Source organism: Mytilus galloprovincialis, chromosome 1 (assembly GCF_965363235.1).
Source record: "Mytilus galloprovincialis chromosome 1, xbMytGall1.hap1.1, whole genome shotgun sequence".
Lineage (NCBI taxonomy): Eukaryota > Metazoa > Mollusca > Bivalvia > Mytilida > Mytilidae > Mytilus > Mytilus galloprovincialis.
In genome coordinates, this window is record NC_134838.1 from 113,107,806 (window position 1) to 113,124,239 (window position 16,434).

Below are 16,434 nucleotides of genomic sequence, written 5' to 3' on the forward strand. Positions count from 1 at the left end.
ATTAATAATGAATTCTACACTTAGCTGTCAATTCTGTGAAGGATGTGACGTATTAGAAAAACGCATGATCCAGAATTCGTGGAATTTTAAATTTAAACGTCAATGAAAGTGTTTAAATATAAGAGAAATAGGTTCAATTCGCTAGAATTAGATATAATTGCTTGATATCAAATATCGTTATTTAAATTGAAAAATAGTAATGAAGTTGCCGAAGTCTCGTTTATTATCATACTGAAATTAAATAATTCGCTATGATATCAAGCGATATCCAATGTTCACTCGTTTTAAGAAATATTTCTATCTTTCATTTTAATCTTTAGAAAACCTAAAGATATTTCTAGAAACTAACAATAACATTAAAGTTGTAAACAAAACTTTTCAGCCAACGATTGCAAACTATATGACAACGACTTGAATTACAACGGACAAATAAATGTAGTAAAAGGTGGATTCCAATGTCTGTTTTGGAACAATGGTACACATAAGCATTTTCCTATGACGCATAACTATTGCCGAACTCCAAGCGAAGACCGCGAAGTAATACCCTGGTGTTATACTCAGTATATAAAGACTAAAAGACGTTTCTGGGATCACTGTGATATTCCTGTATGTGGTAAGGACATGTATTACTCCATTTGATTACAAATATCAATTAGCAGGATCAGTCTGTAGATTTATAAACTTAAAATATCAGTGCTGTACTACAACAATTAAACGGTCTGCATATCAATACATAATAGTCTAATACCGGCGTCACACATAAGCGTATAGCTCCGACGTACGCAGGGGGTGTTAAAGAATCATATCGGATGAGACGAGGACCAACTTCTTTTACAAGTATTTGCACATGCTTTTAGTAATCCTGCTTGTTTTGAGAAAATCATGAGACATCTCTAATCATCAACCTACGACCAAATCATGTCTTAAAACAGCCATTATGTTTAGATTGAAGTACACATTGATATTGTGTGAACAAAACGTCACCGTGTAAGATCAAAATTGCTCACACCCGCTTGGTTAGTACCTATATCCGCTGTACGATGATACACGGTGCTGTAGGGTTCTATCAAAGATAGAACCCTACACCCCGTAAAAAATATGTAAAATATCCAAATTTCAATAAAACTTTTTTAGATAATGAAAAAAACGTTGTTTTCACATTACACTTTGTACCCGAATTTTCTTAAAACTCGCCCGATTCGGACGATAAATTCGTTATATTTTAACACCCTTCAGTACCCTGTACACCCTTCGGCGAAGGCTGTACAGGGTACTGAAGGGTGTTAAAATATCCATATCTACGGATATGAACGTAGATAACTTATAATGTACGCTGCCAATACGCTAGTAATTTTGGATGCATATAACCTGTCAATCATATCTGTAACGTGTGCACAACGAGCTTTAAGCGTGTATTGGGCGTACGAGATGCTTACCGTAGCGTGTATCGGGCGTTTAAGAAACGCATGGTTGCGTATGCCTGGCGTTTGCCTAACGTAGATGGAATGTACGCTACGAAGGAAAAAAGTTTCGTGAACGTATTTTAGACGCACCCCGGTTGTATCTTGGACGTTCTATTATGGGTTGTTTGTTACAAACACACCCGCATACGTTTTAGTTAAAGTGGAACGATCTCGAAGCGTATACAACGTGCCCTAAACGTGTCTCAAACTTAAATGTAGCGCGTTAAACGCGCTTGTAGCGTATGGATAATAGTCTAAACTTCCTCGACGTAATTTCGGACGGACTTCATTGTAGGACCTATCGGTTGTAATATTTTATAAGTGGTATGGTCGTGCGTTTTTTAAATGTTTGCCTATAAAATACCTCATATTTGAAAAACCTTGTAATGAGTTCCTATACACCAAAGATATTAAAGCAAAATATTTGAAGAAAAGATATTTGGATTTTCATAAAAAGATATAAATTCTTCACTGTCTGAAATAAGTTGTACACGATGTGTTCGATTCGAACGTCAGGATTCATTTGTATTGCGATTATACGGGGTGCAATGGAATCAAACGGAATGATTCATGATAGATTGATACAAAACACATCCAAATTTTTATTTATAATAAAACACTTGTAATGTCTTACTTTTTATACAGAAATTTCAAAGCAGTTATAGACACTATCGATAAATAAAACGACATGCATTACATTGTCTTATCGGGGCCTATTATGGCTGACTATGCGGTATGGGCTTTGCTCATTGTTGAAGGCCGTACGGTGACCTATAGTTGTTAATGTCTGTGTCATTTTGGTCTTTTGTGGATATTTGTCTCATTGGCAATCATACCACATCTTCTTTTTTATATATAACCTGTCTAATCTAATACAAATGTGGCCAATGTGCACCATCTTCATGAACATTTCGGATTTTTCCAGAATTAAGTTAAACGTAAATGTCCATCTAAACATATTAACAAATGTATGCAAACATTTCGGTTCTATATTTGTTGGCAAGACAAGAGTAAAAGTATATGCTAAATGTTACAAATGTGAAATAATATCGAAATAGGATAAATGTAGCATTTATACCTACTAGTAGTTATTTCGTGGAATTGTTAACAGTAATTAGACAGCATTTTAAACAAAATTACTTAGACGAGGAATCGCAATCTAAAGTTAACAAAAACATTATCCCCGGCTTAGTATATATCTAGGATTTTGATTGGCTAACACACGTCGATACAAAACCCATAGCCCCTGGGTGTTGCTAACCCATATCCCCGGACGTTGCTAACCATTATCCCGGGGAACTTCACGCAAGTTTTCCTTAGTTCCATGATTCCTCCTTGTGAAATATTGAATTCTGTAGATTATCCATGATGTTTGTAATTAAATATTTAATTCATTAACGATTTTGTCCTATTTTGTCGATCATTTACACTCATTTCATTAAAAACCGTATTAAAAACGTCTTATATTTGACTACCTGTAAGGTTCTACCAAAGGTAGTACCCTACACCCCGTAAAAAATATGTAAAATTTTCAAATTTCAATAAAACTTTTTTAGATAATGAAAAAAACGTTGTTTTCGCGTTACATTTTGTACCCGAATTTCCATAAAACTCGCCCGATTCGGACTAAGACCGGGGATAAATTCGTTATCTACGTTTATATCCGTAGATATGGATATTTTAACACCCTTCAGTACCCTGTACACCCTTCAGCTACGCCTCATGGTGTACTGGGGTACTTCAGGGTGTTAAAATATCCATATCTACGGATATGAACGTAGATAACTTATAATTTGCCGTTTGTTTTCATACTTTTTGTACATTTATAGACCTATTTCAAAAAATGTTAACGATTGTACTCTGGTAGGATAATTGCTACCCATATACATGTTTTACATAATTTGTATTAGATATACAGATGTATTTCGACCGGTTTATAATGCATACAAAATGACTTCCCAATTTGGAACATTGACCAAATACAAATATCATATGTTGTCTTATGTTGTTACAGTTTCTTAATTTTGTATTTAGTATGTGAACCAGGAAAGTTTGGAGAAAACTGCGAAAATATCTGTCACTGTAAGACACCTGGCTGTGATGTTACGGATGGTATATGCAATGTTCCGGGATGCGAGGATGGTTGGTCGGGAAACAGTTGTGATAGTATATAATTATTCATTAAACAAATATCCAATAATTGAATTTCTATAAAAACTAATTTTATAATATTTAGATTTATCTTTCAAATTCATAAATGCGCAAGGTTTCATAATAATTCACTGAATTGCAAGGTATTTCACTGTGCTCAGTCAATTAAGTTAAAACCTTTCAAATAAACCTAAAGAGCTATAATTTAAAAAAAAAATGAATAGCAAATAATTTTACTTGATTATGAACCATCAAAAACGATTGGAAACTTTTTCAAACAGAACTGAATTTTATTCTCATAAACTAATGACATAGTTATAGAGACAATAAGTATATACAACACTATAATATACAGTGCATGTATGAGGAAAATGATATACATTAACCAGGAGGAGAGACTTTCACATTAACAGCTTTAATATATCGACATAATTTTTGTAAAACAGTAATATTATTTGAGGAAAACAGATTACATAATTTCAAGGTGTTTGGATTTTTCCAACAAAATTTCGGTAAATACTTTTGTCTTTCATTAATGAAAGATTTACAAGACAAAATATAATGATACTCGTCACCAATTTCAGCCGAGCCACAGATACGACACAATCTATGATTTCTCGACAGATTGTGCCATCTCCCTGTCTCAACTGGAAGACGATGGCTACCACATCTAAATTTACAAAACATATACATACAATTCAATGGTAAAATAGATAGATATTCTTCAAATTTAAATTCTTTTTTAAATATTCTATAACATATACCTTTTGAGGTAGAATTCATATTTTCATACCATTCCTGTATAAATTGGTCCTTCAGTTTTTGTTCTACACATTTAGAAATCCACAGAGCAGAAAAAGTACCCTGCTGATTCCAAATATTTGACATTCCACAATTGTCTAATTTGCTTTTTATAAAACATAACCATTTACTCTCCAAACCATAATTATTAGAATAGACGAACAATAGCTTATATAAAAGTGAAGAGACTTTACATTCTTCTCCATGTAAAAGACGACACCAAAACTTTACCATACGAACTCTTGCGTGAAATGAAATGGGATATCTTCCCAGCTCTCCGTAAATCATAAAATTTGGAGTCGATTGTTTCAACTGTAATATAAGTTTGCAAAATCGCAAATGTACTTTTTCAAGTAACTCTAAATTTTCAAACCCCCAAATTTCACATCCATACAAAAGTATCGGTAAAATAGTTTTGTCAAACATATCTAATTGACATTCAATAGACAAATTGTTCTTTCTACATTTTTGTAACAATCCATACATTGCTTTTGTAGCTTTTCCATATAAATATTTTCTTGTCTTTAAAAAAGAGCCACTTTTTGAAAAAATAATTCCAAGATATTTATATTCATTTACTATCTCGATTTCATAATCTTCAATATAAAATTTTAAATTCTTTGATAGTCGACCTTTTGAGAATACCATAACTTATGTTTTCTGCACATTTACTTTCAGTTTCCATCGTTTACAATAATCACAAAATTCATTAAGCATCAATTGTAAGTCTTCATTTGATTCTGACATCAAAATTGTATCGTCAGCATACAGTAAAATAAACATTTTGAAATAAACCATCAGTTCATTTTCTATATCTTTACTAATAGTTTCTAAACCTTTAACATTTGTAGTTTCTAGAAAGTCTTGCAAGTCATTTAGATATAAAGAAAACAATATAGGAGAGAGATTCTCCCCTTGTCTAACTCCTATATCACAAGCAAAGAAGTCAGACTTTTCATTATTATGTACTATACAGGATTTCGTATCTTGATACATATTTTTTACAATTCTAAAAAATTTACCATTTATGTGGTTCTGTAGAAGTTTGAAAAATAAAGAGTTTCTATGTACAAAATCAAAGGCTTTTTCAAAATCTACAAACGCACAGTAAAGTTTCTTTCTTTTTAAAAACAATAATTGAAACAATACATACAGAGAAAAAATATGGTCGTTAGTAGAATATCCGGATCTGAATCCAGCTTGATTCTCATGTAAAATCTTATAATGATCGAAAAATGTACCTAATCTATCATTCAAAATAGATGTGAATATCTTCACAATGCAAGATAACAGTGTTATGGGTCTATAATTTTTTGGTTCCATTTTACTCCCTTTATTCTTAAAAATAGGTAAAACATTACCAAAAAGCCAGGACTCTGGTACAATACCTGTATCAAAAATCAAATTGAATAAATAAACATAAATGTCAATCATAGAATCCAATGAAGATGAAATGTATTCATTAATAATTAAAATCATCACCTGGAGACTTGTTATTTTTCGCTTTTTTTACTGCTTTTCTTATTTCATCTGCAGTTATTTCCTTGTTAATCATCTCATTTACTTCGTCTGAATTTATCTCGTTTGTAATAACAAAATCGTCTGAATGATCTTTGTTTGTATTAAAATCTTTAAAAAAGTCAACCAAAGTTTGCAAAGGAATTTTAGAAATATCTCTTTGCCTATTACCATGAACAAGTTTCCAAAATTCTTTGGGATTTTTTGTTCTCATGTTTTTCATTTTGTTTCGAAAATCTGTATTACATCTCACAATAGCATTATCCATAGTTTTCTTATAGGAAAGTTCACTCACCCTTAATCTTTCTTTAAATATATTTGAACCATATTTTTTACACAGTCTTTTTGATTTTCTGAATTCTTTTTTTGCTTTCAAACATTTCAGATCAAACCATTGCTTTTTTGAATGTCTGTGTGCTTTGTTACTTGTGAGACCGAAAGTAGTTTCTGCCGATTTCAATAAAATATTACAAAGATCAAAAACTACTTCATCTACTTCCGGTTTTTGTGCGTTTTCTTTTGCATTATGTAAAGATTGTATCTTAAAAAATCATTTCTCAATCATTTCTCCATCTAAATTATCTCTAAAATCCTAAGTTGTTTTTTTTTCAACATATTTTATATTATTGCATAGCAACATAATAAACCAAAAGTTAGCGTGCAATAAATTCTAATCTTCAAGATTCATAACGTCATCAACGACAAAATCTTATCTAAACCAATTTTTACTTTCAGATATTATATTACTATACAATAAAATGGTTATTGCATGAATATTAGGGAATATTGTCCCTCGTAGAAGATGTATTGCACTCGCAAGCTCGTGCAATATAAAATTTTGTGACGCATGATCAAACGGACAAGAATTTCAATATTGAAAGTGAAACAAAGGTGTACCATTTCGTTGACTGATTCGACATGACATGAAAATAATATATGAATATTTTTACTTGTTTGTATATTGCATTTGTGAATTCCACCGTCCGCTGTCTTTTCGTCGTTTTATCGTTATTTAGCATGGCATTGGCAGTTATTCTTTGACCTGCAAGTTGTTTGTTTGTTTATTGATTGATTGTTGGTTGCTTAACGTCAACTGTCGAGTTGTTTGAATACTATTAGTCAAGTACTAGTACTATGTATCTTTCGCCTCTCTTCTGAGAATGATCATTATTTAGACAAATATGCAAGACAAAGAAACAAAAATTTGTTTCCTCGACGTTATGTAGCAAATATGTTAAGTATATTTAGGATGAGAACAAATGAAGAAAGAGATTTCAGACTTGGTTGACTTTGATGTAAGAATAACGGCAGATGTAAGTAATTTGACATCACTGTAAAAATAATCCAAATTTGTTGCAGGAAGTACAAACATTATTTTTAAATAATTCATATCATTTGATAGAAGACACATTAAGGATTCTGGTGATTACATCACCTTAGATAATAATCGAGAAGAAAATTGAATAACGTCTTGTAAAGAATATTTCCCATATATCTTCTATACATAACGATTTTATCCAAGTAGGTTATCTGAATTCCGGCATGCGCAATATCGACCAGACTGATTCGTTACAATGCGTATTTGATGTTCCTATTCCGACATGCCTTTGCTACTTGTTTATATATAAAAAAAAAACAAAGCCACTCGACCACGACAATCCTTAAATGGAATTGGTTTTGCTGCTAGAAGTTACAAGTCGATGTTTTATACGTCTGCCAATCCCTTGAGTCCAAATATTTTTCCATACTAGAGGCTCTAAAGAGCCTGTGTCGCTCACCTGTATTTACTGATTGACTCCACTTAATAGACCATTTTGATCATGTTGACTTTTTTGTAGATATTACTTTCCTGAACATCATTGCTGTTCACAGTTTACCTCAATCTATAATAGTATTCAAGATAATAACAAAAAACGGCAAAATTTCCTTAAAATTACCAATTTAGGAGCAGCAACCCAACAACGGGTTCTCCAATTCATCTAAAATTTGAGAGCAGATAGATCTTGACCTGATAAACACATTTACCCCATGTCAGATTTGCTCTAAATGCTTGGGTTTCAGAGATATAAGCCAAAATCTACATTTTACCCCCATGTTCTATTTTTAGCCATGGTAGCCATCTTGTTTGGTTTGCCGGGTCACCGGACACATTTTTTAAACTATTAGGGCTACTAGTAATATATTATAAAAAGAATGATAAAATGTGTATTTTATATTTTGGTTTAGATTTAGTGAAATTGTTTGGTTGATATTTTCAGAATGCCAAGGTAATAGATTTGGAAATAATTGTGAACAGATTTGTCATTGTAAGACGCCTGGGTGTAATGCTATGACTGGCCGTTGTCCATATTTAAGATGTTCAGAAGGTTGGACGGGAGACAGTTGTAGTGGTAAGAGAAAAGAAGTTAAATATGTATGTTTGCGAAATTAACAGGGTTTTTTAACAATAACAAGACAACATTTTCTTATTGGCATTGTATTTATTGACCAACATAATTCACCTATAGAAATCCTTTCAAAAGCAATTAGATGACTTTTTTGTATAATGCAAATGATTCATAATAATTTTTAAACAAATACTCACAGTGCTTTTCTGGGTAAACCTCAAATTGAACCGATACAAATTCAAAGATGTGAAAAAGATTCACCTGCTCATAAAAGATCGATTTTAGAATAAAATATCGGTATTTAGCATAAAGAGCCCTGTAAACCTTCAAAAGTATGATTTTCATCTTGAAAACTTACAAAATGCAAATTTCTACGATAATATCACCACTTCCCATTTCAAAAATGTAATTACTATATTACTTTAAAGGTTAAGCCAAATCAGCAGCTAGAAATCAGAAAGACTTGTGAAGAGTTGTCTCATTGGCATTCATACCACGTCTTGTTTTTAATATATATCCCATATAATACTTGGGAAGTACACACGCGGCCTAAATCCTTAGGTATACAGACATAATCTATCCAACAGATTTCCAAAGAAATTTATTATTAGTCGTCTTTCGCGCCAAGTTCTACGGGGATTATAAAGTTGAAAAAAAGACACGGGAAAATGAAGATATAAAAATTTGTTTATAGAATAAAAAACAAAATGTTCAATTGTATTGTGTAAAAGAACACGTGCAGTTATTTTAAGCATAGTAATTACAATCTAAATCACACATTTTTTTCACATTTTGACATTATGCGGCAGAATATCACGACCTTGTAAGTACATTTGTTTTGCACTGCATCAAATCTTGGAAGCCTTTTCGTTGTATGGCTTTACGTATTACCAAGATATGGTCCAGTTATGTTGAATAGGGATATAAGTACCACACATTTATTTTCTTATTGTAAAATTAAATAAGATAAAATGAGGAACTTTGTTACTTATGATACTAAAACTTTTGTAGTATGTATGTCAAACAGATTTGGACCTGACTGTAAAATCCATTGTCATTGTGAAATTGGAGGGTGTGATAACATGACTGGGGTCTGTTACGAACCAGGCTGTGCGACGGGCTGGACGGGTGCAAGTTGTAATTATAGTAAGTACTAAATATATTTAACTTTGTTTACTTGAGACAGAGACATAACGTTAGTTTTTGTAATATTATGAACTTGTCATTTTTAATGAAATAATTTTAACTGGGGGTTATAACAGTATACTCTGTCAATTTTTATTTGCTGAAAAGGGTATTATGTATATAAGAGAAAACAGTACATTTCTTGGTGCACGCATCATTTCATTTATGTATCAAATTCCTTTGAAATAGGTTCATACGTCTAGATCTATAAGACGGTAACCAAACGGCAAAAATTCAAACGACTAAAAGAAGATATAAGGATAACTTCTCTTATTTTTCTGATAAGATTCACACAGTTGTCTTATATTATGGCACGCAGATATTATTTACAAACACCGAACAAAAGGGAAACATGTACTTATATAATGTGCATCAGTTGCAGGAGCAGCATACTTTTTTTCATATTTTCCTTTACGCAGAGTTTATGCACTACGCCTAAACAGAAAGATCACCTAGTTGTAGATTCGCCAGTTAAAGAACTGATCTTACATATTTGTCCCTTTTTCCGAACATGCTACTGTAAAGGCAATTCTGATTGTCGTGTTCAAATATAAAAAAAAAAAAAAAACTTATTTAATAGATTGTGAGAATATACCATACATCTTTTTTTTTTTTTTTTTTTTTTGCAGCTGTCAACGTTGTGAATATATAATTGTGATATCAACATCAGTAAACTACAGTAACTGAGTAAAAAATTTCTTCCCTTAGATGAAAATCCTTTAAAAATATCCTCCTCTCCTTTTTCTTAAATTTCCGAGCAAATGAATGTGAAGTTTTAAACCAAATACGGTCTAGTTGCATGTTTCGTTGTTTTTAGTATGGAATAAAGGATTGCATCATAACTGACAAACTCACAACAAACTGATGAAAAAAAGTATAGAAGGCTAAGCGTTTACATGCGGTATGAAAGCAGAAATTTAAATTTTCAGTAAAAACAATGAACAGCATGTGAAAAACAAAAACAAAAGCACATCTTAATGTTTGTTCTTCATAAGTCGATATGGGTGTATTTATGTCAGAGGATTTAATCGCTCGATTCCCTAGAACGCTTTGTGAATAAGACCAAAAAAAGTACTCCCTTCAGTACCAAAGACAAGAAACAATTAGATATTACAAAATACAAACGCTGATGATGTTCCTGCATTTGTTCATGCAAAAACATACTATTTAGCAAATTAAATGATCATGCACAAAGTTGAACTCGTGTCTATCATAAAATATAATTAATAGGAAAACATTAGTCCATATGATTAAAAACTCTTACCAAGTTGGAAAATAATAAAAGGTTATGAAACACAAGGGTCAATATAACAAAGAAGATGTGTTATGATTGCCAATGAGACAACTCTTCACAAGGGACCAAATGACACATTTACACATACTTTGTTTTTTTCATTTTATTATCTAACCATTTTCAACTAAATGATGATGATTGGTATAAAGCACATTTATATTTATTGAATGCGTTCCTTACATAACATTACATCCATTTACTTTTAATTCTTATGTCAAATGACACAGGTCACTAACAATGAGCACAGCCTATGCAGCATAGTAAACTATAAAAGGACCCGAAATGACAAAGCCAAAAACTATTCAAACGGGAAAACTAACGGTTTAACTAATGTACAAAAAAATGAACAAAAAAATAGGTAACACAGCAACAAACGACAACCACTAAATTACAAACTCCTGGCTTGGGACAGGCACATACAAACAAAATGTGGCAGGGTTAAACATATAAGATGGATCCCAACCCTCCCCTAATCTGGGACAGTGGTGTAACAGAACAACATAAGAACACACTAAAAACATGAGTTGGAAAAGGCTTACTGTGGATTCACGTATTTTCGTGGGTATCAATCTTTGTAAATTGAGGAAAACTTACATGTTCATAGAAATTTGATTTCGAGGTTTTGTCGAATTTTTCATACATGCCTACAGGAAATTCGTCGTTTGTCGAACATTTAATTTCGTTGTTAACCTTTACCAACGAAATCCACAAAAATTGGTATCCAATGAAAGCACCGAAAATTGGTATCCAACGAATAATAATGAAACCACAGTAACTGGTCTGATGGATACAAATAGAAATACATATAACAAAAACACGTGGACGTGACCGGGTACTTGTACATCCAAACAACAGATGGCACTAAGTACAGATCTGAGAGTACTCAGAGTTACTCGCAACGAGTTCAAAGCCAATAACAACTAATAAAAAAATCAAGATTGTTTTGCGGCAAACTATGACAAAAAAAGGCAATCAATTTTTAAGATGGTAGTCTACCCCCAATTATTGGTGGGGTCGTGTTGCTCAAACTTTAGTTTTTTCTGTTGTATTTTTTGGACTTACAAGAACGCCTTTTCGTCTAATTTTTAGCCACTATTATAAAAACCTGTTTCTGGGTAAAACTGTATTTTTTTAATTATAATCTTCCCGTTTTCATCAAGATTAAGAAAAGTTAAAAGGAACCTAAAAAAATCGTAAAGGAATAAAGTTGAATTGTTCGAATGTTCAATATATCACACGGACACGTGATCGTATAGTGGTATAACTGTTTGGTCCTGGTTAATTCCAGCCTACCCACAAGGGGGAGAACTTGGCGGAATCTCCTGTCGGAATAATATTGTCTATGTTTAGTCTTATAGCAAATATTTAATGAAATAATTGAACTAAAAAGGACAAGGCGTAAAACAATAATTTTAATCCCTGAAGAAAATTACGTTTCTATTGACCTCAAAAGTGCAAATGATTTTTTTTTTAAATTGACAAATGTTTTTGAGTATCACCCCTGGTGAAACTTTTAAACCATTTTTTGTTTTCTCTGATGGGCGTAAAAACAATAAAACACAGTGTTTTATGTCCTTCTTTGACTTAAGATTTTATATAGCATATTAATCTATTGTTATAAAAATTCATAATATCTAATAAAATTTGTAGATTTAGCTAACAAGGTCCTTATATTTGTATAAAGTAACATTTGTTTATAGTGGAAAGTAGTTTTAACGTTAAATAAGCTACATTTAAAACTTGCTTACTAGTCCCTCTCTGTGATTACCTTTAGATAATTCTGGTTCACTTCCCAATCAATATATCATGAAGGGAAGATACATAATATGAATTTCAATCATAGTCTTTTTCAAAAATGATGAACGGTTCTTTATATTGGTATGTAATCATTTTAAACGTTTCAAATTTATGAAATTATATTTGTACATCAATATTTTTGATACACCAATAACAAAAACTGAATTATATTGAATTGATACATTTTGTAACTATTCAAATTTATATCAGAAACCTAAACTTAATTATAAAATAATGAACCTGTTAAAGGGAGACAATACTCGTATAACTTTTTCCAATTGGCACATAATACAACGGAATGTCACTCTTGCATACAAATGACACATCAATATAATTAATAAACTGTGCAACCGCGCTCCACCTTCAATGATGATTCTAAATTATAAATATAACCAAAAGTTTTTATTCTATAAATAGTGAAGACTAATGAAATCTAACCCACTGGTAAAATATTTCTTTGCATTTTTTTTTTAAAACTTCCTCAGTAAAATAAATGCTTGAGCCACTTGACTTTCATAGCTCATAATTAACGTTTTTACACAATATTTATATAAAGTAGCTATAGATTATTCGCTTCTCAAAGTGTTAGACGCAATAAAAATCGTATGCTTGCACCATCTTACCAAAAAACAGATTTAATTAAGTTCTGAACATTTCGACATGTCTTCGTTAAAACCGGTTTTTAACAAATCACAAGTACGTGTTAAGACCCGACTAAATACCCATATCCAGATATCGTCAGGTAAATTTGCTATTTTATATGTATCCCTTTTGGTCTGTTTCTTTTAATACATGATAAAACAAATGTTCCCTTCTTGCAGCCACCGATTGTAAACTGCATGAGAAAGACAGGAATTACATCGGGAAAATAAATGTCGCTAAAGGTGGAATTCAATGTCTGTTTTGGAACAATGGTTCTCATACGCATTATCCTATGCAGCATAACTATTGTCGAGCACCAACGGGAGACCCTGTAGAGATACCCTGGTGTTATACTCAGTATACTAATGGTCACGCCTGGCATCACTGTGATATTCCTTTATGTGGTAAGAGTGTATGTGTATGGGTTTGAGTAAATCTTGGTTTGAGTTGTAAATAACAATAAATTTACAATATTGAATTTAAAAGTAATGAAAAAACTTAAGACCATATAATCCAATACTTTTAAAGTAAAAATATGAAGTCATTTTTTAAGAATCATGGAATGTCTGTCTGAATTGAGTAACGATGCAAGTTACTTTTTATGAAATAACATATAATGAAATAAATTACTGACCCCGTATATATCATATTAGGCCACTAGCACACTATGTAACGAAAGTAAATTACCGACTATCTTTATTTGTTGAATTTAGACTACATTGTCTCATTTGCTATCATAACACATCTTCAAGTGTTCAATTTTAAGAACTTCAATTGGTTATGGACAATAACTTTTTATTATCAACAACCTTGATTAAACAATATTAAACAGAACTTTCAATACTTTTAAATAATAAAACAATGCCAAATTCGTAAATCCACTACTAACCGTGTATAGAATTAAGCCCCGCCTCCCTACTAAGGGACGGTGCAATATTTATCAAGCAGGGGGGACCGGTGCAAATCGCAAAACCTGTTTGGAAAAAAGTATTGTCCCATGCTGATGTCATAGGAAAAAAAGTTATGTCCCATGACCTCTATTCATTAAAAAAAGTATGTGTCCCATGAATATCATGAATATATTGAGTGAATAAAAACACAATCTGTACCTTAAATAACGTAAAGCAACAATATTTATTGTGATATAAATGTTTTCGACAAGCATTTTAATATTCTCACTAGTCTTGACCTTCAAATTTAGTTTTGACTGGTGTAAATCAGCCCATCTAACTACATTAAATATTGATCTTACAAAATTCAAGCTTATTAGGTAGTTTGATTTATTGCTGTGAAATGAAAGAATTTAATTTTACAATAGGTAAAAATAAAAATTATTTATATATAAATTCAGATAGGCATCTTTAATTTTTTTTATAACTTTTTCAAATCAACTTGGATTTTCATCAAACTATACAGCTATCTTAGATATATATTAAGCTTACTGAATCCCATGTCATTTAGTTTTTTGTTATATTGCTGTAAAATTTAAGAATTAAAGTAATCTTGGTAAAAAAAAGCTAGGATTTGCAATTAAGATAGGCACCTTTAATTTTTTTAATAACTTTTTCAAATCAACTTGGATTTGCATCAATTTGCAGCAATTCAACAAAAAACAAAATGACCTGGGATTCAGTAAGCTTAATATATATCTAAGATAGCTGCTTAGTTTGATGATAATCCAAGTTGATTTGAAAAAGTAATTAAAAAAATTAAAGTGTACTATCTGTATTTTGTTCGAACTGCAAATTCTACCTTTTTTTACCTAGATTAATTTAATTGTTTAATTTGACAGCAATACAACAAAAAACAAAATGACCTGGGATTCAGTAAGCTTAATATATATCAAAGATAGCTGCATAGTTTGATGAAAATCCAAGTTGATTTGAAAAAGTTATTAGAATAATTAAAGTGTACTATCTGTATTTTGTTCAAAATGCAAATATAGCTTTTTTTACCTAGATTAATTTAATTCTTGAATTTGACAGCAATACAACAAAAAACAAAATGACCTGGGATTCAGTAAGCTTAATATATATCTAAGATAGCTGCATAGTTTGATGATAATCCAAGTTGATTTGAAAAAGTTATTAAAAATATTAAAGTGTACTATCTCTATTTTGTTCGAACTGCAAATTCTACCTTTTTTGACATGGATTAATTTAATTGTTAAATTTGACAACAATACAACAAAAAACAAAATGACCTGGGATTCAGTAAGCTTAATATATATCTAAGATAGCTGCATAGTTTGATGAAAATCCAAGTTGTTTTGAAAAAGTTATTAAAAAAATTAAAGTATACTATCTCTATTTTGTCTGAATTGCAAATCCTAGCTTCTTTTACCAAGATTACTGTAATTCTTAAATTTTACAGCAATACAACAAAAAACAAAATGACCTGGGATTCAGTAAGCTTAATGTATATCTAAGATAGCTGCATAGTTTGATGAAAATCCAAGTTGATTTGAAAAAGTTATAAAAAAAATTAAAGATGCCTATCTGAATTTATATATATTTTTTTTTTTTTACCTATTGTAAAATTAAATTCTTTCATTTCACAGCAATAAATCAAACTACCTAATAAGCTTGAATTTTGTAAGATCAATATTTAATTTAGTTAGATGGGCTGATTTACACCAGTCAAAACTAAAATTGTTTATCATATTCTGTTTCTGTTTGAATGTTTCTTGTGTGTATTTTTGGGCTAATTAAAATAAAATGTTTACCACTTAAGCATTTGAAAAAAGTGTATGTCCCATGCATTAAGATAATGAAAAATCATCAGGTCCAACTACTTTGCACGTTGAAGAATTAAAGTAATCTTGGTAAAAAAAAAGCTAGGATTTGCAATTAAGATAGGCATCTTTAATTTTTTTAATAACTTTTTCAAATCAACTTGGATTTGCATCAATTTGCAGCAATTCAACAAAAAACAAAATGACCTGGGATTCAGTAAGCTTAATATATATCTAAGATAGCTGCTTAGTTTGATGATAATCCAAGTTGATTTGAAAAAGTAATTAAAAAATTAAAGTGTACTATCTTTATTTCGTTCGAACTGCAAATTCTATCTTTTTTGACATGGATTTATTTAATTGTTAAATTTGACAACAATACAACAAAAAACAAAATGACCTGGGATTCAGTAAGCTTAATATATATCTAAGATAGCTGCATAGTTTGATGAAAATCCAAGT

General features: G+C 31.0%; 1 protein-coding gene across 1 annotated transcript in view; it reads left to right on the plus strand.

Moving 5' to 3' along the window:
- Positions 1 to 16,434, plus strand: part of LOC143052095 (uncharacterized) — an 88,145-nt gene that overhangs the window by 25,372 nt on the left and 46,339 nt on the right. The window contains exons 3-7 of the mRNA XM_076225059.1: positions 383 to 613; positions 3,498 to 3,629; positions 8,192 to 8,323; positions 9,332 to 9,466; positions 13,418 to 13,642. Coding sequence (XP_076081174.1) covers positions 383 to 613; positions 3,498 to 3,629; positions 8,192 to 8,323; positions 9,332 to 9,466; positions 13,418 to 13,642 — 855 coding nt within the window. The remainder of the gene's footprint in view (positions 1 to 382; positions 614 to 3,497; positions 3,630 to 8,191; positions 8,324 to 9,331; positions 9,467 to 13,417; positions 13,643 to 16,434) is intronic.